The sequence below is a fragment of the Copadichromis virginalis genome, linkage group LG23, assembly GCF_057382275.1.
Source record: "Copadichromis virginalis isolate Kocher_CV1m ecotype Utaka linkage group LG23, C_Virginalis_male_GT1.1, whole genome shotgun sequence".
NCBI classification, from domain to species: Eukaryota; Metazoa; Chordata; class Actinopteri; order Cichliformes; family Cichlidae; genus Copadichromis; species Copadichromis virginalis.
The window spans coordinates 5795508-5818883 of record NC_140639.1 but is presented as its reverse complement, the minus strand read 5'-3'; the positions used below and the strand labels follow the sequence as shown (position 1 = coordinate 5818883).

At 43.4% G+C, this 23376-nt stretch overlaps 1 protein-coding gene across 1 annotated transcript in view; it reads left to right on the top strand.

Moving 5' to 3' along the window:
• yjefn3 (YjeF N-terminal domain containing 3) overlaps positions 1-18688 on the top strand; it is a 53925-nt gene extending 35237 nt beyond the window's left edge. Inside the window, exons 2-6 of the mRNA XM_085448421.1 lie at positions 538-646; positions 12361-12471; positions 16212-16325; positions 17552-17702; positions 17931-18688. Of these exons, the coding sequence (XP_085304547.1) occupies positions 538-646; positions 12361-12471; positions 16212-16325; positions 17552-17702; positions 17931-18127 (682 nt within the window). The 3' untranslated portion in view covers positions 18128-18688. The remainder of the gene's footprint in view (positions 1-537; positions 647-12360; positions 12472-16211; positions 16326-17551; positions 17703-17930) is intronic.
• Positions 18689-23376: the final 4688 nt, after the last annotated feature.

The window sequence follows — 23376 nt, the reverse complement described above, 5'->3', positions numbered from 1 at the left end:
TATCCTATTTTAAAGACTCAGATCTCAAATGTAGATTACAGACTTAATGGTTTTACTTGGTCTTCATTCTCTCAGTAACAGGTCATGCCACTTGCCCACAGCCACATGTAAATACACCAATTTTGCTGTGTCTTCTTTTAGTCTATTTTAACACACAAGCACACACACACACACACCACATGCACACATGCACACAGGCTCTTTTGAATTATTCTGTTCAACATGGGGTTTATTTGCCCCAATAAACAAAAACAGAACAAAACTTACTATCTAAAGTGGAAACAGAAAAAACAACCTCACTGGGATTCAAGACAGGAAAAAATATACACATTTCAATGTATTTGAGCTAGTTAAGCTTAATTTGCTACAAGTGATAAAACGTAAAGCATTTCTTATTGCAAGCCACTGACAACATGCCACATGTGCTACATATCTAGCATGGTCTTCTCTCTAAACAGCCTCACCTACACGCTGCAGATGCTTTTACTGATGATGAACTTATGTTGCTTACAGCACGTCTGTATTTGTGTCTGGCAGTAAAGGGGAGGCAGCAGCTATAGAGACAGAACTACTGAGGGACTACAGGTTTGGACAACAGCAGCTGATAGAGATCTGGGGACAAGCATGCGCCCTCGCCATCACTAAGGTTAGTGTATCTCCCATCTTTCAGATAAACTGTGTTGTTCTGTTTCTCTTTTTATATACAACTAATTCTCAGTTCGGCCACTTCAGCCGACTTGTTACTTACCTGCCTAGCCCATCACTCCACCATCATTGCCTGTGCCTGGGCGAGACGGACTGGTAATTCTAAATTGACTGTAGACAAAGTGCTGTGTGAACATATGGTGACTTATAATCTTAAGTGCATTCACTGACTAGAAAACTGCTACGTAAATTACATTAGTGTATGCATGCATTACTCACACATGAGTGCACTGCATCTGTGAATTTCAGGTGATAGTGTCTCAAATTGAACATGGCTGACACTTCAATACTCATGAACATATAATGTGGTGGTCACTTCCTTTCTGCAGGACAACCATGACATTAACTATTCAGGATGAAAAATCCACAGTGGGACCCACTCAGTTTTTTTGCCTGTTATTATGAGTTTCTCTAACACCAAGATATTCTTTGTACTTCCAGTGGCTGTGCTTGCAAATGCACTCATGCACTCTCAAAGTCAGCACACACTCAAAAGAAAGCATAGATTTGAAAGGTTTGAAACACTGCATTTTTCTTCCTTTTTTCCCCCTCATTGCTTGTTGCCTTCACTTTACTAGAAGTATAAGTCAAAACAACAGCATGAGCCATCTATCGCTATCCAGCCGTCTCAATCAGACTAAGCATCCAAATTTCCGTGGGTGTGGATCCATCCAGTCTATCTTAATTTATTGTTGCGAATGAAAGCGGTGACAAGAAACATATTTCCAGTCAGTTGTTTTTGCAGTTCTCTTTTTAATGTGAAATTAACACTTAATCTGCTGTTGTGCTTTCAAAAAGCTTGTTTCTTTGGACCATTAGACCAGAGGGATCAAACACAGGGCAGTGGTTATTAACTGTGGAAATTTTGTGTGTGTTGTATTTAAATTTTCCTGCGTTTTAGCAGCACCTACAATCTGTTCCATATAACTAGCATTTCAATCTTATTGTTCAATTTTTATTTAATATGGGTGTTTTCTTTGCACTTTAGTGAAAATGGCAAAACTGCAAACATTTAATGACCATTTAAAAGTGTCAAAGCTGTTTTTTTCTTTCTCCTCACAAGTTTTGCAGGGATTAGCTCAAATCCAATTAAAACTTTCTTTGAGAAAGTTTTTCTTCAAATTCACACTTTTTTTTTTTTCCGTAAAACTGTTCAAACCAAAGTATGTCATGCAAATTTTTCCAATTACAGAAGTTTTTGAGTGTCATATTGCGGCTGTGTGCAGGCAGGATGAGGACCCAATCGCAAACTCACAGAGGCAGGAATGAACTCAAAATTCACAGCTTTATTGTGAGAGCAAAACCATACAAACTAAACTGGGCAACTATCACAGTACAGAGAGAAACACATGGCCATGAATGAGGGAGAACGCGACACAGAACTGAGAGAGACGCGTACATAAATACACAGAGGGTTAACGAGGGAAGTAGGAGCACACGGGGAACACAGGCGACACCGATAATCATAACGAGAAACGGCAGGCATCAACGCAACACTGACGGGAGACTGTCAAAGTAAAACAGGAAGTACACAGAGGTGCAGACAGGAGGAGAGAGCGAACACGGGGAGAGCACAGACATAACGGGATGGGGAAAACATGGAATAAAACACAAGGAGGGGAGACTAGGGCTCACAGATACACAGAGGGGCACACAGGGGGTAAAGTCACAAGGGGAAATCAAATAAGGAACATCTTAACAGAACCACCTAGGAACCAAGGCATAAATAAAGAACAAAATACAAAACACACGACAACTAAGAATGCTGGGCCAACATGGCCCAGGATCATGACATTGAGAAAAATAATTCAATCCAAAACTGCAGTTTAAAGCTCACATCCAATGACATCAGACAACTGCGGCCTCAGCAACCCAGTTTAATAACCTCTGCTGTGTCTCTCCAGCAAACCATTTCTAAAGGTCACAGATTTCAGCCCATCCTCCTCACGTTCTGTCCCTCTGAGCCTCAGTAATCACAGCAAAACTCGTGATTGTCCGAGGGGGCAGAAAGTCACAGTTGTGCGTCTTACAATTTCATATTTTGCATGAACATTCATAGAAAATGTTTGATTACTGTGTGGAGGAAATGTTCCAAGTTTCTGTGACGTTTGCTTCCAAAAATGTGAGCAGCTCACCTCGGGTGGCACAACACCTGAGCTCACCCAGTGGCACTGCTCCGTTTACCAAACCACGCCGGTCCAGAACCGCAACTTTTCAGCTCTGGTGCGGCTGCAGTTTCTTCTTGTTGTGATCTGGACTCTGTCAAGCGAAGAGTGTGTATGTGTGTGTTGGTTGAGAGCTGTTAGGAACACATGTGGTTCCCTTTGACCAGACCGCTGACTTGGTTTAATGCCACGCTGGTTTCCTCAGTGGGCTCTTCAGCAGGCTGATGAATAAGAGTCTGAGCTACAAGACATATGAAACCCTGCTTTGCTGTCAGGAGGAAGGATGACAAGAACAAGAAACAAGAAGAGAAAGACAAAAGGAAATAAAAAAAAAACAAGCAAAAGCACAAAAGAGTAGTTTACAGGAAGTTGCACTTCCATAAAGTGGGGCATTATGCTTACAAGAGGCAACATTACCTCAGTGAGACACCTTTGATATCCCCCTTCAAAACAAGAAAAGAACAGAAGCGGGAACAAGAAAAGTGAACGCTGAGTGGCAGAGTGGCAACATCAGTCAGAGGTGGAGGTTTAGTATTCTCCCCTCATAGTGTGTGATTAAACCCACCACATCCACTTCCCGACTATTACCATTAGCTGTCACTGGCCCCGTGCCTGGCCCTCCACCACCAGCCCCCCAACAGCAAAGCCATACTAGACAAACATGGTCTGGATGGGGTGTCTCATTGCTGCCCACAGCCGCCAGCAGCACGCTACCGCGTACATGACATCACTGCTATTTAAAGAAAATTACAGTCGAAGGAGATGCAGACAGTCTGATTTTAGTGATTACCTTGCTGGCCTACTGCTGCTGGCTTGCAAGTATACCACACAAACAGGCATATGCTTCCTCACACACACACCTACACCTTGCCAGATAGATTATAGGTTTTCTGTAAGTAATCCCCTTACTGTTCCAACAGCAGCAACCACCAAGTCCAGACTGTGTGTGTCTGCGTGTGTGTGTGCCTCTTTCTGTATCAGTCTGAGACTTTTCAACACCTGAGTGGAGACAGGAGACATTTTTGTTGCCACACAGCAATAAATTAGTCTAGGCTATAGTTTGGAGTAGCCCCTGGACTTTGGTTTGGTCTTCTAGTACAAATATTAAAGGTAACATTTTTCTGGATATGTGAGTATATTTGTGTTTTTAGGAGCCTGATAATGTTTTCTCAGGCTCAGTGTGTGTTTCAGGTTGATTGGAGGTGAAGGCTCATGTGCCTTTTACATTTAATTCAAAGCAGTATACCCTTAGAGACGTTATTACAATCAAGACGGGTATATTTTCTATATTTGGTGTGTGTTTGTGTGAGCATGGGAGGGGGGATGGGGGGGTCGTAAAATCGCTTAGCTACTCTTGTGACCTTTCGTTCCAAGTTTGCCCCTTTGTTTAGTATCAAAAGTTTACCGAAACCTTAAAATGTACATTTGTTACAGATGTTTATTTAGACTTGTACCAAAGTATTTAGACGCTTTAAACAAAGAAGCACAGCTATCATCATAGCTGCCTATAAATCCATTCAAAATCCATCAGAAACACTCAAATATTGGGTCAGACTGGGAAGCTTGATTTAATATGATAATTAAAGTAGTTGTGAAATTTCATATTTATGGGAAAATTGCTCTAACAGAACCTCATTTTTCGTTCTAAACTAATAAAAAAACACAATCAGCAGTACTGACCTCATGATACAGCATGCTTTGTGTCCCTTCTCTTCCTAATTTCTTTCATTTATTACGTTTTAGTATCACATATTGTGGAATATTAAGCATTCTCGGTAAGATTACAGACATTTTTCATAATGCAAAATTCCCTGCCTGAATTGATCTGGCCTGATCCCTTTATAGCTGCTCACCGTCAAGAGAGTATCTCTAATGGTTTCACCAGAAGCAAGACTGAGCCTCCCGATGGTCCTCAACATTTATAGAAAAATGTCATTAAACCTTCTCATGTGAATTTGTTAAAACAAGCAGAAAAAGAGAGTTGTGTAGCGTGAGGAAGACACAGGATGGCCAAGTAATTATGGGCTGGCTGGTTTTGTTCCACGCAGGAAATCCATTTAAAAATCTGTGATTTATGATTATTGTGTTTTTGGCCATTTGGGGGAGGCATTCATATGCTGTTGTAGTTCTCACCACCACTTTACGTATAAGCTCGGTTTCCCTTTTTACAAACAATTTACCTTCATAAACGCTACACAGTTTATATGTTGGGAGCTAACTTTGTCTGCTTGACACTTGACACGAAGCAAGTAGCAAACAGTAGGTTTCCTGAATATAGCTGCTGCAGCTTGGGAAAGGGCCGAGTTGTGGGCTCAAAAACTACAACAGAGATCCAGGAAAACTAAAACACTCTTGGTATATCTGAGAGAAACTGCAGAGTTGTATTTTAACTCTATGTAGTACAACTTGCATACAAATACTGGTTGGTTCATCTCATTAAATAAGGAGACACAAGACACTGGCTGACTTTGCTCTCCTCTACCTTTTAATCCTATCAATCATTACCTTCTTTCTTCTTGTTAATATGAACTGTGTGGCCCTCAGCAGCTGTAACAGCCTGTCCTCCATCTCATTGATCCTGTGTTATGATTTCTCAGTCGAGCTGTTACGATAGAGATAATGGCTGCTGTCTCTCTTCTCCTGGATTCATCGCTCTACCTAATGCACTCTGAGTCTTGTTGTATCCAATTATCCAATGTGGAGAACTGCCTGTCTCTCCATTTGAACTTTCTCCTGTCTGGAATACATTAGTGAGAGTGGAACTAAATGGGTTTTATGCACAGTGGAAGAATTTTGGCCTACTTGAAGTTCATCTCCAATGTTTGGAGGCCCATCACGGCAAAAAGGTTGATCTTTCATGATAACAATAAATAATTGTAGGGTGCAATAAAATATTCACAGGGAGCCAAAAACTTATGGTATAATTGTTTCTCAACTACAAGGTAGAGAGAAAACTCTAAAAGAGTAAGCCTATGAGTACATTATGGTGTATAAAGGTGTAATTATGGTACAGTAATGGCAAAATTATTAGATGACGCAGCATTTTACAGATATATATTTAAAGAACTGCCTTTTAATAATAATAGGTTGAGTTATCACTGTATCACTACACCCAGTAATAATTGGTTTATTATTAGCTATACTTATTCTAATATAACTCTTATTTTACAGCATCTATCAGTTCTATTAATACATCACTTTATATGTGCCCTGTAATTATGAAACTGTCACGATCTGGTACAGGGATTCAACGCAGCGCGGTAAGGTATCTCCAAGGTGTGGTTTATTTACAGTGCAGTGCAATATATGTACAGTGAAGGGATCCAAAAACTCCGGGGGGAATCACAGGGTAACTCGCTCACGTCTTCTCCGCTCACACTCACACACTTTCCCGTAGCAGGGAGGTCGCAGGTCCGGGGGGGGGGAGATCTGAAGCAGACGAGAAGGCAGGTCACCAACAAATCACAAGTCACGGATATGAAGCACAAGAGCTGTGAGAACACTAACGTTAGGGGTACAATCATCCAGCGACGAGAGGATCTGTGTTCCAGCCTCAAATAGTGCTCCTGGTGATGATGGGTGAGTGTTGTCAGGTGTGTGTGTGGGCCAAGGGCGGGAGCCCACAGTGAGCTCCGCCCAGGCAGAGAGGGAGAAAACAGCAACAGCAATTGTAGCCTTGTGGGGCCGACCGGGCAGGCACGGAGACCATGACAGTACCCCCCCCTCAACGGGAGCCTCCCGGTGACCCACCAGGCTTACCTGGATGCCTGCGGTGGAAGTCCCGGAGCATGGCAACATCCAGGACAGCAGCTCGAGGCACCCAGGAGCGTTCCTCTATCCCGTAGCCCTCCCAGTCAACCAGGTACTGAAAACCCCGACCCCGGCGCCGGGAGTCCATGATGCGGGTGATATTGTAGACCAGCTGACCATCCACGAGCCGGGGGGGCGGCGGGGCCCTGGAGGGAGGGCACAACGGGCTGGAGAGCACCGGCTTGACCTGAGACACATGAAAAACATTGTGAATGCGCATGTTGCGCGGCAGCTTGAGGCGGACAGACACAGGGTTCACAATGGCCTCAACGGGAAAAGGGCCAATAAACTGAGGAGACAGCTTCTTCGACTCAGTCCGTAGCGGCACAAAACGGGTAGCCAGCCATACTTGTTGACCGATGGTGTACACGGGGGCCGGTGTCCGGCGACGGTCAGCGAGGGTCTTGTTCCGCTCCTTAGTACGGAGCAGGGCAGCCCGAGTCGTCCGCCAGGCACGACGGCACCCGCGGAGGTGAGCCTGTACAGAAGGAACGGAGTGCTCACCTTCGATGGCCGGGAGCAAAGGTGGTTGATAGCCCAGGGACGCTTCGAAGGGAGACTTGCCCGTGGCGGAGGATGTGTGGCTGTTGTGGGCGTATTCGATCCATGGAAGCTGTTCACTCCAGGTCGATTGGTTGTGCGAAGTGACACAGCGGAGGGCAGCTTCCAGCTCCTGGTTGGCCCGCTCCGATTGCCCGTTACTCTGTGGATGGAAACCGGAAGACAGACTGACCTTGGCCCCCAGTGCGGAGCAGAACTCCCTCCAAACACGGGACGTGAATTGCGGCCCCCTATCCGAGACGATGTCCTCGGGGATCCCGTGAAGACGGAACACATGGGAGGTGAGGAGCCGGGCCGTCTCCAAGGCCGAGGGGAGCTTCGGGAGGGCGACGAAGTGTGCAGCTTTGGAGAAACGATCGATAATGGTAAGTATGGTGGTGTTACCAGCGGAGGGCGGCAGGCCCGTGACAAAGTCCAAAGAAACATGGGACCATGGTCGAGCTGGTGTAGGGAGAGGCTGCAGAAGACCCGGTGGAGGGCGGTTCGAAAGCTTATTCCGGGCGCAGGTCGAACAGGCGGCTACATACTCCTTGGCATCCCTAGTCATAGCAGGCCACCAGAAGTAACGTCGGAGGAACGAGCAGGTGCGGAGGACCCCAGGATGGCATGAAAAGCGGGCGGTGTGAGCCCACTGGAGAACCTGAGAGCGGACGGCTGAAGGAACGAAGAGGCGACCAGGTGGACCAGTGCCAGGATCCGGTTCGGTCTCCAGCGCCTCTTGGATGAGCCCCTCGATCTCCCAGGAGATGGCTCCAATTATGCAGGCGGCCGGGAGGACAGGCTCAGGGTCCGAGTCCTCCCCAGTGATGGAGAATTGCCTGGACAGGGCGTCTGGCTTTACGTTCCGTGTTCCTGGCCTGTAGGTGATAGTGAAGTCAAAACGAGCGAAAAACAGTGCCCACCTGGCTTGCCGGGAATTGAGACGTCTAGCCGAGCGCAGGTACTCCAGATTCTTGTGATCCGTCCAGACGATGAATGGTTGTGCTGCTCCCTCCAACCAATGTCTCCACTCCTCCAGGGCCAGCTTGACGGCCAGAAGCTCCCGGTCCCCGATGTCATAGTTACACTCTGCTGGGGAGAGACGGCGAGAATAAAAGGCACACGGGTGCAGCTTACCGTCCATCTGTTGCGACAGAACTGCCCCAACCCCGGAGTCCGACGCGTCCACTTCCACAACGAACTGCCGTGTAAGGTCCGGTTGCCGGAGTATGGGAGCGGTGGTGAACCTGTCCTTGAGCAGGGCGAAGGCTCGCTGAGCGGCAGAATCCCACTGGAAGGGAACCTTGGGAGAGGTGAGTTTAGTGAGAGGGAGAGCGATTCTGCTGAAATCACGAATGAACCGTCTGTAAAAGTTGGCGAATCCCAAAAAACGTTGCACTTGGCGGCGATCAGGAGGAGTAGGCCATTCCACCACAGCTCGCACCTTCTCCGGATCTGTCCGCAAGTCCCCCTTCTCGATAATGTGGCCCAGAAAACTCACAGACGACACGTGGAAGTCGCACTTCTCCCCCTTCACAAAGAGCCGGTTCTCCAGAAGGCGTAGCAGGACCTGCCGGACATGGACCTTGTGCTCCTCGAGCGTCTTAGAAAAGACCAAGATGTCATCTAAGTACACAAACACACAACGGTTAACAAAATCACGAAGGACATCATTAACCATCGCCTGAAACACCGCGGGGGCGTTAGTCAGCCCAAACGGCATCACGAGATACTCAAAGTGGCCCCGATGCGTATTGAACGCAGTCTTCCACTCATCCCCCTCCCTGATGCGCACCAGGTGGTAAGCGTTGCGCAGATCCAGCTTGGTAAAGACGGTCATGCCCTGAAGCAGTTCAAAGGCGGAGAAAAGCAACGGCAAAGGGTATTTGTTCTTAACAGTGATCTGATTAAGGCCCCGAAAGTCAATACACGGCCGCAGCGAACCATCCTTCTTATCCACAAAAAAAAACCCAGCCGCGACAGGGGAAGAGGAGGGGCGAATCAACCCTGCCGCCAGCACTCCGAGATGTAGCGCTCCATAGCATCCCTCTCAGGCCGGGAGAGGCTGTACAGGCGGCTAGACGGCAGCGGAGCTCCAGGAAGAAGATCGACGGCACAATCGTACGGGCGGTGCGGGGGAAGGGACCGCGCCCGATCCTTACAAAAAACATCCCGCAGATCATGATAAACCCGCGGAACCATCGAGAGGTCCGGGGCATCCGACGGCGAGGCCGTGGGTGGGAGCGAAACGGGGGAAGCCGCAGCCCGGAGGCAGTTCATATGGCAGGCCACACTCCAACCTAGTACGGCACCCTTCTCCCAGTCGATATGCGGGTTGTGGAGGACAAGCCAGGGGTGACCCAGAACCAGCGGAGTGAGAGGAGCCTTAAACGAAAAAAAACAAATCCTTTCTGTGTGATTGCCAGAGAGAGATAATGAAAGGAATTCAGAAACATGAGTGATGTCAGGCAGGCGCTGGCCCGACAGTGCGTGAACGCGGAGGGGGCGTGACAGAGGCTCCAAGGCGATGTTCAGTTTGGCGGCGAGTGAGGTGTCAATAAAGTTCTGCTCAGCCCCAGAGTCAATGAGAACGGAGAGAGAATGAGAAACAGTCCGAACACGCAGAGTAGCCGGTAAAAGAAGTCTGGGGAGAGGGCTTTCACTCGACAGATCGCCCACCAGCACCCTCACGATCACTGGTGAGCGCGCCCTTTTGCCAGCGTTGGGCAGGAGGAGACAGAGTGGCCTTTACGGCTGCAGTAAACGCACTCACCGGAGGCAAGGCGGCGCTGGCGCTCCGCGGGCGACAGCCGCGAGCGCCCAAGCTGCATGGGCTCTTCCCCATCCCCGGCGTCGGCGTCACACAACCCATGGGCCGCAGTAGGGGTCCCACAAAAGTCCAGCGGGGCATGCCCCGAACGCGCGCGTGCGCTCCGATGTGCGCGCACCTGATCGTCCACCCGCATACACAAAACCAAAAGCGCATCCAGGGAGGAAGGTAGTTCTCGGAGCATAAGTTCATTCCTTATTTCCTCATTAATATTAGTGAGCAATGCACTTTTAAGGGCCTCTTCCCCCCATTTCGCCTGTTCAGCCAAGGTAGAAAAGTCAATAGAAAAATCAGCCATGCTGCGTTTACCTTGTTTAAGCGCAAGCAAGCGCTGGCCGGCGGTGGCAGTTGTGGCTTTCCTGTCAAACACACCTTTAAACTTAGTCAGAAAGTCAGAAAAGGTGATGTCCGGCTCCGCCTGAAGCGCAGCTTGAGCCCAGGTTAGAGCACGGTCCTGGAGTAACTGGACGATATAAGCGATTTTAGCACCATCAGTAGAAAAGGCTTGCGGTTGCTGGCGAAACTGAAGGGTACACTGAGTGAGAAAACCAGCACATTTATCAATCTCTCCCGTGAAAGCCCTGGGAGTAGGGAGGAATCTGTCAACGTGAACAGGTGAGGGAACAGGTGGCGCGACACTTACAGCTGGAACTGGCGCCTCCAACGGAGGAGCGGCGACCAGAGGAGCGGCCGGTAGCGGTGTTAGCTGAGCCACGGCCTGTGTGAGGTTCGTGAGCTCTGCTCGAAGGTGAATGAACATCTGCTCGTGGCGTGCCAGCATCGCGGCCAAAGTGGCGAGGGTGGGAGTCGAGACCGCTGGGTCTGCTGAATCCATTTCCGTGGCTGGATGATTCTGTCACGATCTGGTACAGGGATTCAACGCAGCGCGGTAAGGTATCTCCAAGGTGTGGTTTATTTACAGTGCAGTGCAATATATGTACAGTGAAGGGATCCAAAAACTCCGGGGGGAATCACAGGGTAACTCGCTCACGTCTTCTCCGCTCACACTCACACACTTTCCCGTAGCAGGGAGGTCGCAGGTCCGGGGGGGGGGAGATCTGAAGCAGACGAGAAGGCAGGTCACCAACAAATCACAAGTCACGGATATGAAGCACAAGAGCTGTGAGAACACTAACGTTAGGGGTACAATCATCCAGCGACGAGAGGATCTGTGTTCCAGCCTCAAATAGTGCTCCTGGTGATGATGGGTGAGTGTTGTCAGGTGTGTGTGTGGGCCAAGGGCGGGAGCCCACAGTGAGCTCCGCCCAGGCAGAGAGGGAGAAAACAGCAACAGCAATTGTAGCCTTGTGGGGCCGACCGGGCAGGCACGGAGACCATGACAGAAACACTTGAACTGTAATTTGTAGGTTATGATCTGAACATTACTATGAACTATAGTCATAAACTATTTATCGCAGTGATAAAACTTGGCTAACAAATTGTGTTCTGACACACATTTATTGGGCTCTAATTGGACAGGACATGAACTCAAATGTTCCTCATATTCAGCTTGTTCTGGTTCATGAAGTCATGCTGTAACCTTTATAATAATGAATAATAATTCCTGTGTAATGCCACAATGCAGAAACTCTTCTATACCCCCACCTAACATTGTTAGCAGTAGCTAACAGTCTGTATATTATTGTGGCATTGATTTTGACGCTGTGAATAATCTGTGGGAAAAGAAACCACAGACAGGGAGTGCATACACACAGACACAAACACTCACTCACACAGTCACACAGCACTGTTTATGTGGAGATGGAAGATTAACCAATCATGATGACAGTTCCGCGGGCGAATACCTGTCTCGTTTAAGAAGGTGCAGGATGATTTACAAGGGAATGTGTGGCCAGTAAAAGAGACAGATGCCAGCAGCTCGCTGTAACCAGGATGCAGACAGAAAGTGTGTTATATATAAATATATATGGAAGCATCCCGTGGTGAGGACACTGGGATTTTTTCCACTGTAGTTATTTTAATGAGATTGGACCTTTTCTCATAGACACAAGAGACAGGGGAGCCGGTGCCATTTCCACCCTCGTCTGGCATCCCAGGCACTCAGAGTATGATGGAGAGGCTGAGGTGAGGATCGGATAACCTGGACTGAATAAGAAGCCTAAGTTGGAGGGATGATAAAGAATATTGCCAAGAATTTATCTTCCTCTCCCTGTCGCTATTGTTCTCTATCAATAACCTCTTCTATCCACCTCGTCTTATTGCGGTGCTTTCCCTCAATCATCAGCTCATAATCTATTTCTAATGCTTTCTCTCTCTCTCTCTCTCTTTGTTTTATTGTCTCTCCACCAGGCCTACCCTCTTGGCTCTTTAACAAAGAAGCAGCCAACAGTGCTGGTGATCTGTGGTCCAGATCAAAATGGTTCTATTGGGCTGGTGTGTGCCCGACACCTGCGCATGTTTGTAAGTAACCTAGGAGGTACACTAAGGCAGGAGTTATATTCAGCAACATGACATGTTTGGGACATTAGGGAACTTACTGAGCCATTCAGACAATACAAAAAGCTAATCTTGCAAATGATTACATCATGACTAACAGGGGATCCCATATACAGGCCCACAGCACTTTACAGAATTTCATTTCAGCTCCTGTAAATGGCTGCAAGCAGTTATCCCATTACCCTCCCTGCAAGAGCTCTCAGACAGTCATGATATCATTGTATTGTTACTCTCGTTAAAGCCGTCTTGCGCCTTGCTTCCGCAGCCACGATGTGATGTCATGACCATGATGTCTGCAGCTTAGGCCACATACTGACTGACATTACAAATTATTCTTCAAGGAGCTATCCATCTTCACTGACCCCGCTGCAGATCACAGCTTTGAACATCCTTTATTCTGAGTACATGGTGCTGTGGTCAGTCCCGGTCTATGATTTTATTACAAGGGAAATTTTGGATATGTGTTTTTGGGATCTTTGGCTTTGAATGGAATGCATCTATACACTTTACCATATGTGTCTGACTTACTAGATTTACAGCACATCGATAGTTCTGATTAAAACCACGTTTTCTTTATTTAAGAAGCCCAATCTCTATCTTCCTTCACCTCCCACTCTGTCTTTTTTTCTCAAGGCCAAGAACAAAGCCAGAGGTTAGCTTTGAGAAGATATAGTTTGCCCTGGAATTCCAGAAATGAATAAGAAATGTTTCTGTAACTTAACTTAAGGATTTTGGTATTGATTCCCTGCTTTAAGTATATTGGGTGTGGGGTATTATTATGTCTGCTTGTGTATCCTTTTTCCCCCTAATGTTTTTACCTTCTGTGTCCATAATTTCTGGTATATTCTTTCCCCCTTTCCCCAAAGTGAAACATTTACTTCGTATTGAAAAGTGCTGCATAAATAAAATTTTATTATTATTATTTTTAAAGAGTCTGCACACTGCACCAGCCTGATCTGGGACCACACTTGTCTGAGCTTGCTCTAACTTGAGAAACTCGAATACTTTCTTTGGACTGTGAAGCGCTCTCTCGGTTTAAGACTGTATGTTTTTCATGGTGTGATGTGATCCCTGTCAGCAGGATGACATGCAAGTATACACACGAGACACACATTTTAATACATACACACACAGACACTCATGCACAGCCACAAACTCTGATGCAGAGCTGTGAGTGTGATTAGACAGAGCAGAGAAATGAATGATCATTTGCAGGAGAACAGTCCAGGTTGCTTCCCACGTCACTCCAAGACAGCCATGTTAACAAAAACAGGTTGTGTCTGAATCTGTTATGGATTCTTTAATATTTTCCGCAATGCCACATACCTGAGAGCACAAATATTCCTTGACCAAAGCCAGTATTTGATGAGGATAAACAACAACTACAGTGGTCATTAGTTCTGGTGCACTGCTCATATTAAAACAGGTGGACATCAAGTTAGGTTTGGCTCAGTTCATATGCTCTGAGGCATTCACTGCATGGAAACTTGTGCCATTAGTTACAGTAAACTAAAATACAAACTACTATTTTGCTTAGCAGTTTTGTTGCCTTTATTAACTCTGGGCAATTACAGTTCAGGTAAATTTAACATTCAAAGTAACATTTGAGACATTTCTTTGAAGTTTTTGCAGGTCTACTTTTTTTAAATTTTCTACTTTTTTTATTTTTTTTATTAAAGGGGACATGTTATGCTTCTAACATATATACCTATTACAGTCTTTACTGTTCATCAAAATGAGGTCAGTGCGTGTTAAAGCAATCTATCCAAGCTGAAGACCACTGTGAATGCTTGTTTTGTTTACCAAAGATTTCCTCTTCTCTTGTGTGGGCTGATGTTAGCTCACCACAGATTTCTTATATGTTTAGCTCTGTCTGGCCTAAAGAGGAGGCTTACAAGAACTGGGTTGTTTTTTCACAAGCCAGGTGAACCAGGTGGCAGCCAATCATTAGATAGGTGGGGTGTTTTTAGGGTTTGGGGTAATGAAAGAAAGAAGAATTAACAATGAGCTGACCAGCTGCATAAATGACCGTTACAATCTGTACAACAGGTCCCTGGAACTGTAAGGAAATGAGGATAGCAAGTATCCTTTTAAAGATTTGAGTGTCCTGTGTTCTGCAGACCTCTTTCCTTTGTTGCTAATGGGCTGCACGTAATAAAAGAGTACTACAAGACACCGTGATCCCTCAGGGAGAGCAAGTGTAACCCTGTTAGAACTGAGCATTAACTGGAGAAAGACCCTTTTTATGCTGTGTGCTTGTTTCTGTCTCATGGCTCATTTCTCTTCAAGCTCAATGACATTGACAGTCATTTCGCACTCTCCCTTACTTTCACACATTTTGATGGCCTAACTGCTGATGAGGTCAAGGCCACCCCAGTGGCGCTGGCTAACCCCAGGAGAGACGCAGGCACTGGATTGTATTCTTCTCTGCTCTCTGGTCTGTGGTGATGATAGCAGTGATTGGTGATAATGGTGATTTATAATGGTGATTTAACTTGACAGATCACCTCCTTTGTAGGATAGCCTCAGCTAAAACAGATTTAAAAACATACTTTTACTTATTAATTTACTCATTCTTACTCTAAAAATGTATAAACATTAATAGTTCAGTTGGTACATAAAAGGCGCAGGAGGAGACAGTGTTTTTGAGAAAGGGGATAATTCCACACACGAGGAAACTACTATTTTAATAATTTGAATAAATTCACCAATATCTTAACTTAAAAAACAAAAAACAAAAAACTCAGCAGCCACTTTATTAGGTACACCTTGCTAGTGTTGGTTTGGACCCCTTTTGATTTTTGAACTACCTTTTTTTTGTGTGTGGCACAACAACAAGGTGGTGGTAAACATTCCTCAGAGTCCATATTGGCAGGACAATATCACACAGTTGATGTAGATTTGTTGTCCACAGATCCATGATGCAAATCTCCTGCAAATGATCCCTAGTAGATCAGCAGCCCATCTGACACCACCAACCACGCCACAGTCACTTAAATCACCATTTTCCATATTCTGATGATTGGTTTGAACTTGCCTACATGCATAAATGCATTGACACAGTGCCACGTGATTGGCTGAGTGGATATTTGTGTTAACAGCTAATTGTACCTATTAAAGCGGCCACTGACTATAGATAAAAAGTCAATTTAAAATATTACTTAAATTAAAATTATCCCTGGGAGTAATATGCTTTCTTTTGAAAGCAATTAGATTAGATTGTCAGTAGTGACTGAACAATACATACCACACATGTATGCATGTGTCTTATTACTCTAATGATGCTTAACATAAAAATTAACTTGATGAACTTACAAACACACTCAGTCAGACACTGACACTACAGACTACACTTCTGTTCCCGGGTTTTAAGATTTGTGTTTGTGACTGTGAAAAGGTCATGGATCACAGATGCTTCCTGCAGAGCATCACAGACCTTTCAGAATGCAGGGGTCTGGATTTCTACTCTACATGGCTTCCACTTCCTGAGGGTGGTATTCATTCAGAAAGCAGACTGCAGAAACCACTACTTCTGATCACCAGTCAACAATATTTTCAGTTGTACCGCATGCTAAATATACTGAAACACTATCCAAACTGAATCATGTCAGTGCTGGCTGAAACCAACATAATTAACTTTCTTCATTTCTGTGTTTTTCTCCCCTTCTTTCTGCCCTTTGTCTCTGCTGCCTCATCTGGTTCAGGAGTATGAGCCCACCATCTATCACCCTAAACGCTCCTCTCACAGTCTACATCAGGATTTCACAGTTCAATGTGAGAAGATGGACATCCCTTTCCTATCCTATCTCCCTACAGAGGTCAGCAATTCCTTTACAGGACATCACATTTTACCGAAACTTTAGCCATGCTGCTGAAAAGATTGAGTGTAAAGTTTAATTTAAAAAGAGTTTTTCAATAATTCTCTCTTTTTTAATTTCTGAACTTTTTTTGAGACCTTTAGCTCCCTTGGGTCTTTACTGGTTGCAGGAGATAGTCAGTTAATTACTGAGCTATAGAGGTTTCTCCGTTGTTTGTTTCTTGTAACCTCTGGACTGAGTCCGAACACTTTCCCCTCGTTTCAAGCCTTTATGCTATGTTAACCTAATTGGCTGCATTCTCTAGACTTTTATTTAATCAGCAAGAAGGAGATGATGCAACACAGTGATGCAGTGATTAGTGGTGTTGCCTTACTGCTATATGACTGAGGCCTTTCTGTATGGAGTTTGCAAGTTCTCTTTGCACCTTTGTGGGTTACCTTTTGGTGCTCTGGTTTTGTTCTCCAAAGACATAGCGGTTGGGTTAATTACAGATCATACAAAACTGTCTGGGAAAGGCTCCAGCCTCCCCTGTTGTTCACTTTTATTAAATAAAAAGTGCAGTTTAGACGGTGGTATATTTACTTCTATATCTTTCTCATGTTTAATGAATGGTTGCATTTTATTAAACAACCTTTTCAGATGGGTTTATGATAAAATCTAATCAAACTTTTTAGCCCCTACTGTGATTTTGTGCTTCATAATATTTCATAAACTGAAAATCTAATGACAGCATTGATGTAGCAGACATGCAAAAGGGGTCTTTTAGTGTCCGAGCACTGATTGCAACACTACTGGATGTTCACAGTTCTGGTAGTAGAGGAAGCAGCCTTCAAAGTCTGCAAAAGGAGGAAATCACAAGTTTCCAAGTGGTTTGTTTCCCATATGGGATCTTTGTGGGTTTCGTTAACTTTGTTTTGCTTTGTTTTCTTTTGCTAATTGGTTTCAAGTTTTGCTCACATTTCACTTTTCATACACTTCTGCATAACATTTACCCTTCATTTCGGAAAATTTTGGATCCTCTGAGACAACATTGGGTTTGAGATAATCTGTCAGTCTGGGAATGACAACGGATAATAACAACTGCACAGACTGTAAACCCCACACGGGTAAATGTTTTACTCTTATACAGATTAATCTTGCCTTTAACCACTGGAAGGTGATTCCAGTGAATTGTGTACAAGAAGTAAGCTTCTCATTTTATTCATACTGAGGTATTTTCTGTTTAGGTGCAGCTTATAAACGATGCCTACAACCTAGTGATTGATGCCATGATGGGCCCAGAAGCAGACTGTGCCAACATAAAGGAGCCATACTCTGGTATTTTGGTCACCCTGAAGCAAATCAAGATTCCCATTGCTAGTGTGGATGTGCCCTCAGGTAAGTGTTAATATAAACTGTAGATATAAGTCTTGAGGCCCAAAAAATACGATGATAAATTACCCTCCAGGCAGCTCTCTCAGTTTTCCAAGTCTAGAGGCACATTTAGAGAATAACTCTTGCGCTAAAATCAGATCACTATGAGTTCATCCTACTCCATATACACTAACTGCTGAAAATGGCACAAATTTATTGAAAAGCTCCTTTCCTTAAACGCATTTTTTCCAGGTTGGGATGTAGAAGAGCGAAGTCAGGATGGGATAAACCCAGAAGTTCTCATCTCACTTACAGCACCAAAGAAGTGTGCCACGAGTTTCACGGGGAAGCATTTCTTGGCCGGACGCTTCCTACCCTATGACATCCAGAAAAAATATGAGCTTAACCTTCCAGACTTCCCTGGCACAGACTGTCTCGTAGAATTGTAACATGTGGAACCACAAGAGCCCATGTTGACCACTCCTGATTTTGAAAAGAAACAACTGATCTATTCTTTTGTTTTGTATTTTATAGACTATCGGTGTGATTTAATGTTGACATCTCAGCTGTGTAGATCAGGCTATGCATTAGCCAGATGTGCTGTTGAGCTACAGTAGGAAGATTGATATATAGAAACTGTGGTTTGAGTCATGTCTATTTAGGGTATGGCATGAGGAGTTTTGTGTCAGTCTACTTGTAAAAGGTGTAGCATTGCACTGTTTTCTGATTACTTTGCAAAACAAATGTCTTTCTCGAGGCTCAGCAGAGGAAGGTGAGATTTCTATTGTGCCAATCTAAGGAATGCTTTAATGTTCTGATACTTTTTCATTCTTATGCTTGACTTTCTACTGAGGTGTGCTGCTGAGACACACTGGTGTAGGTTGGTAATTACATTTTTCAGATGTGTTGTTGATTTGTGTGGTCAGGCTGCACTTTTGCATAACCTTTGTTTCAGTTACCTCATTTGCTTTTTGTTGTCCAATAAAAAACAAAGAACTAATTTCAAAGAAGTGTTCAATTTCTGGTGTTTTGCTTTTCTTCACTTTAAATGGCACTGACAGCTTGTCTTAAAAAAAATTAAATCATGAAACGACCAGGGCTCCAGATGGATAAAAGCTGCACCAATCAGCACTTTTTATAACGTCAATATCAAATAACTATGCAATGTGAAAAAAATCATTTGTAATGACAAAATAACTGAAAAATTACAAACAACTCGCCGTTTACGCCAGCTTGATGTGATCTTTTGGTTTATTCTGATTCATTGTTTTGGTTTTCAGGTCTACTGATCTGTTCTCATTAACTATGTTTCCAGCTTCAGTGGGCAGCTGTTTTCAGTAAATAAGATCTAATAGAAACCCAGTGAATGCCAGCTTCCCAACCCCAACAGCAAACGGACCTAGGTTGCAACCAGCTGGTGAATACATTAAGTTTTTTTAGTAGTATTTCTCAGGACTTTTTATGAAATTAAGAATTGAAGCCAAAATTATGAGAGAATATTGGACAAACTTGACTCATTTGACAGGAGCAAAAATACCTCAAATGTCATTCTTTTAGTCTGAAATTGGATGGGTTTTCCAGAAGTGATCCAGAGCACACAAAACCAAAAGTATTTTACATTTTTATACTGATATACATATATCTATTCAGATGGATTTCATGTGCCATGTCTCAGTGTAGTTTTTATGGCACAGTGATGTCAAAGTTCAAGGGGGACCTTGACACTGTCACGAGAACTGTCTGTGTTCTCACCACATGGTCATGGTCACCTGCTGATCTTTGAATGGTCCTTGGAGAATCTCAAAACAGTGAATTAGAACCACAGCATAGCTTTGGTAATGCAAGCTGCACATACGGAACAGAGGTTATACAGAGGTCAGAGAATTAATGAGTACAGTGCATTGGCACCTGCAATGCAACAAATAATGTAAAAATAAAAAAATCGGAATCATTTATTGTGAGCTATAAATATTATAAAGGCATCTGAGCTGCCATTAGCTTAGATGTAAAGTTATTAAATTATTAATTGATGTTTGACAGGCAATTTACACCTTTTAAATCAGTAGTTTAACATTCAGTATGGACATTTATTTCCATACTTGAAATATATTAATTAATTTCATTGATTAATGTCTTTAATAGGGTCAAAACTGACTGAAAAGGCATGAAATATAAACAGTATGTAAGGGTAAACGCATTACCTTACCAGAAACTGGAGTCTAAAATAATTTTAATGATGTTTTTAACTACATGCCAACATCAATATTAATGTTTTATAAGCTGAATAAGTCCAAGTCCAGCTTGTGCCAGAAAACTAAATGATGATGGCTTTAAAGAAACATAGACAACATACATTTCCATCTTGGTATTCTAGCTAATATACTGTATACCCATACTAAAGTAATTTTGCTTCATTTATTACCTTTGATCTTCAAGAAATGCCCTTCAGTGTCAGGACAGCTGCCAAAATAGACTTGAACGCTGCCTGTTCTGTTAAAAGCATCCAGGCCACCAAGCTATGTAATGTGCACTTCTCATGCGATTATTGCCGGGCATCTTAGGTGTGCACACACTGTTACATCTGTTTATGGATTCCAAACTGGATTTGATTTGGTAATGAAACCCACAAAGAGGTGTCATCAGGCTATAATTCGCTGTAGAGGAAGATCCCTCATTACTAAGCTCAAGGTTGTGGCCTTCAGTGATGCTACAACTGCTGTGCTGTTTATAAATGAAGTAATGTGTATATGTATGAAGTGCATATGTTGCACCCTCAGAGAGACATGACTCCATTATCCTTTTTTTGCAACTTTATTCTCCTCAGTTCAGGTTTGGAGTTTACAGGCAGCATAGCATATAATCAGCAAAACATCGCTCCCACATCTCAGACACTGTTTGTTTTTCTACGCTTACTGATGACATCACACGTCTGAACTCTGACCTCCTGGAGGTCACATTTTGGACACATTTCTAGTTAATGTTTGTGGTTTAGTCCAAAAACAAAACACAATTAAATAAGAATAGTCTTTAAAGATTTTCCCAACAATTCAGAAAAATTTAAGTTTTATAACTACTTTTAGAGCGCAACACATACTAATTCACTAATGCCCAGTGTGGGTGCACATGTGTGAGTGGGTGTAGAAAGTCAGTGAAAAGGAATGTTGATTCATTTCTTTTTTGCTCCGTGGTATTAAATCTGTCAGAGGCAAACTGAAAAACGTAGAAATATGTCTCGGCTCTCAGCAGCCGTCCCTTTCATGCCTGTCCAATCGCTGTCAGGGAACAAGACTTGTTGCCACTCTGTCTTTTGTGCTTTTCATTAAAGTGGCGGTGTAATGAGCTTTAGTGTCATCAGTGGCCTGGAGAAATGAACAGCCATAACTGACACTAGCACTTGTTTGTAAGAGTCAGCGAGATAAAATCATACATGGGTAAGAAATGTAGGCCAAAAAAACCAAAAAAAACCCCAAAAAACAATTTAGGGAGCAGCAACAAATAAGAAACATAAATCCAGACTGTCTATGGCATAAAAAATTAAAGAAACTAAAGGATCTGCCTCTGAAAGGACTCCAGCACCTTTTCATGATGATAACTATCATCTTTAAGGAGAGAGAATCATTGACTATTTCTTAGATTCAAAACATCTTGAAAAATCTTACCTTTAGCTACGTGGTACTGTAGAAAAGTATTGAATCACAACTCATTTCTTTATATATCATGCTAGGGAAATGGTGAAATATGTGTAGAGATTTACTGAATCGTGTGCAAACGAACACAGAAATACAGCATATAAGGCAAAAACAGAGTTTGTACAGTTTTAATGAGCTTGAAAGCCAATCTTTGGTATGACCACCTTTATAAAGCAACTCAGCGTAAACTCTCTTGGGAAAAGCTTTCGTTTCATTAGTTAGTATTCAGGAATAATTCTCTAGGCTTCTTCAAATGCATTCAAAGCTCTTCTGTGGATTTTCTTTTCTTTTAGTTTTGTCCTCTGTCAAGAGGATCCCACAGTGCTTCAGGAATATTAAGGGCCAGGCTTTGTAAATATATTTGGACCAAAAGTTTAAAATTTGGATTCATTGCTCCATCACACCAATTGTAAGTCCAGTTCTTTTGTACCGGTTTGCCTCATTAAGAATAGCTTCTTCACAGACACCCTTCCACTGAAAGCATTTTTGGTAATGTTTCAGTGAACAGTAGCCTGATTATACATTTCTCAGGCCTTTTGTCAGGCCTACTGGATTTCTTTCCTATTTCTTAAGGACTAGTGATGGGATTTCCGGCTCTTTTTAGAGATCCGGCTCTTTCGGTTCGGCTCACTAAAAAGAGCCGGCTCTTTCGGCTCCGAACCGGCTCTTCAGGTTGTTTTGTTGCTTTAATTAATTTATTATTAACAATAATATAAAATTATGCACAAAAGGAATTACTAACATAAAAACAAGTGGTTTTATTTATATATGTTTATATATAAATATATGCGGTGGCCCCTAGAGACAAAACACGTACAAACTCCAAAACACATTTCTAGCATGAACTGAACTTCCAAAGCAGAGCTACTAGATCGCTTAAATTACACAATTGAAAGCATGTGTGTATTGTTTGTGTATTTATACACAGGCACTCATATATATATTCAAATAATTAAAAAAAAAAGTTCATTTACCTGTTATTACCACACACCAAATCCGGTCGTTGGTACTTGCTGGCTTGTGTAGCCACAAGATAACTGTGTAGCCACAAGATAACAAAGGCCCAGCATCCTGGAGCACTTCTGTTGTCTTTTGTACGTGTTTTGAGTTTTTATATGCTTCTGAGTTTTTATATGCTTCTGAGTTTTTATGTGCTTCGGAGTTTGTACGTGTTTTTACGTTTTTTTTGGAGTTTTTACGTGTTTTGGAGTTTGTACGTGTTTTTACGTGTTTTGGAGTTTGTACATGCTTCAGAGTTCGTACGTGATTTGAAGTTTGTATGTGCTTTGTCTCTAGGGGCCACCGTAAATATACTTTTATTTATTCACTCCACATAAAATGTAATAAATAAATCATATAATACAAAAATCAACTATTCACATTTCAAGTTTTAACTATTTAAATTTTCAGCTTTTTCCTTTCACAAATTTAAAGTGAAAAGAACACAAAACACTGCAAACCACAACACAATTAAATATAAATTATAATATGAAAACTAAAAGAACATGCATATTCTCTGTCATATGGCCTGCATGAATAAACTTTCTCAATCCTTTATCATCTGCAACTGGAAATAGTTGTGGATGATTACTATACCTTTCTAATGTTGTTGTCCCTGCCTCTCTTTCTCTCTCTCTGGCTCTGTTCCTGTGCTACTGAGTGTAACTACCGCCCCTCCCCCCTCTGCCCAGCGTAAAGCACAAGGCTCGCGTGCAGAGTGAAGCGGAAAAAAAGTGCGAGAGAGAGGCTGAGAGAAAGAAAAAAAAAAAAAACCCACGTGACGGCTCGCGTCGTTCACGTCAAAGAGCCGGCTCTAAGAGCCATTTCGTTCGCGAACGACCCATCACTATTAAGGACACAACTGTGTGCTAAGTGGCTTAACAAACAAAAACCATTCTTCTGGAAGTGTTCAAGTACAAAGACTGGACTCAAAATGAATGAAAAAGCAGCCAATGTCCAAAGAAAAACTTTGAAAGAACTTTAGAAAGCCTGGAGAACAATTCCTCAAT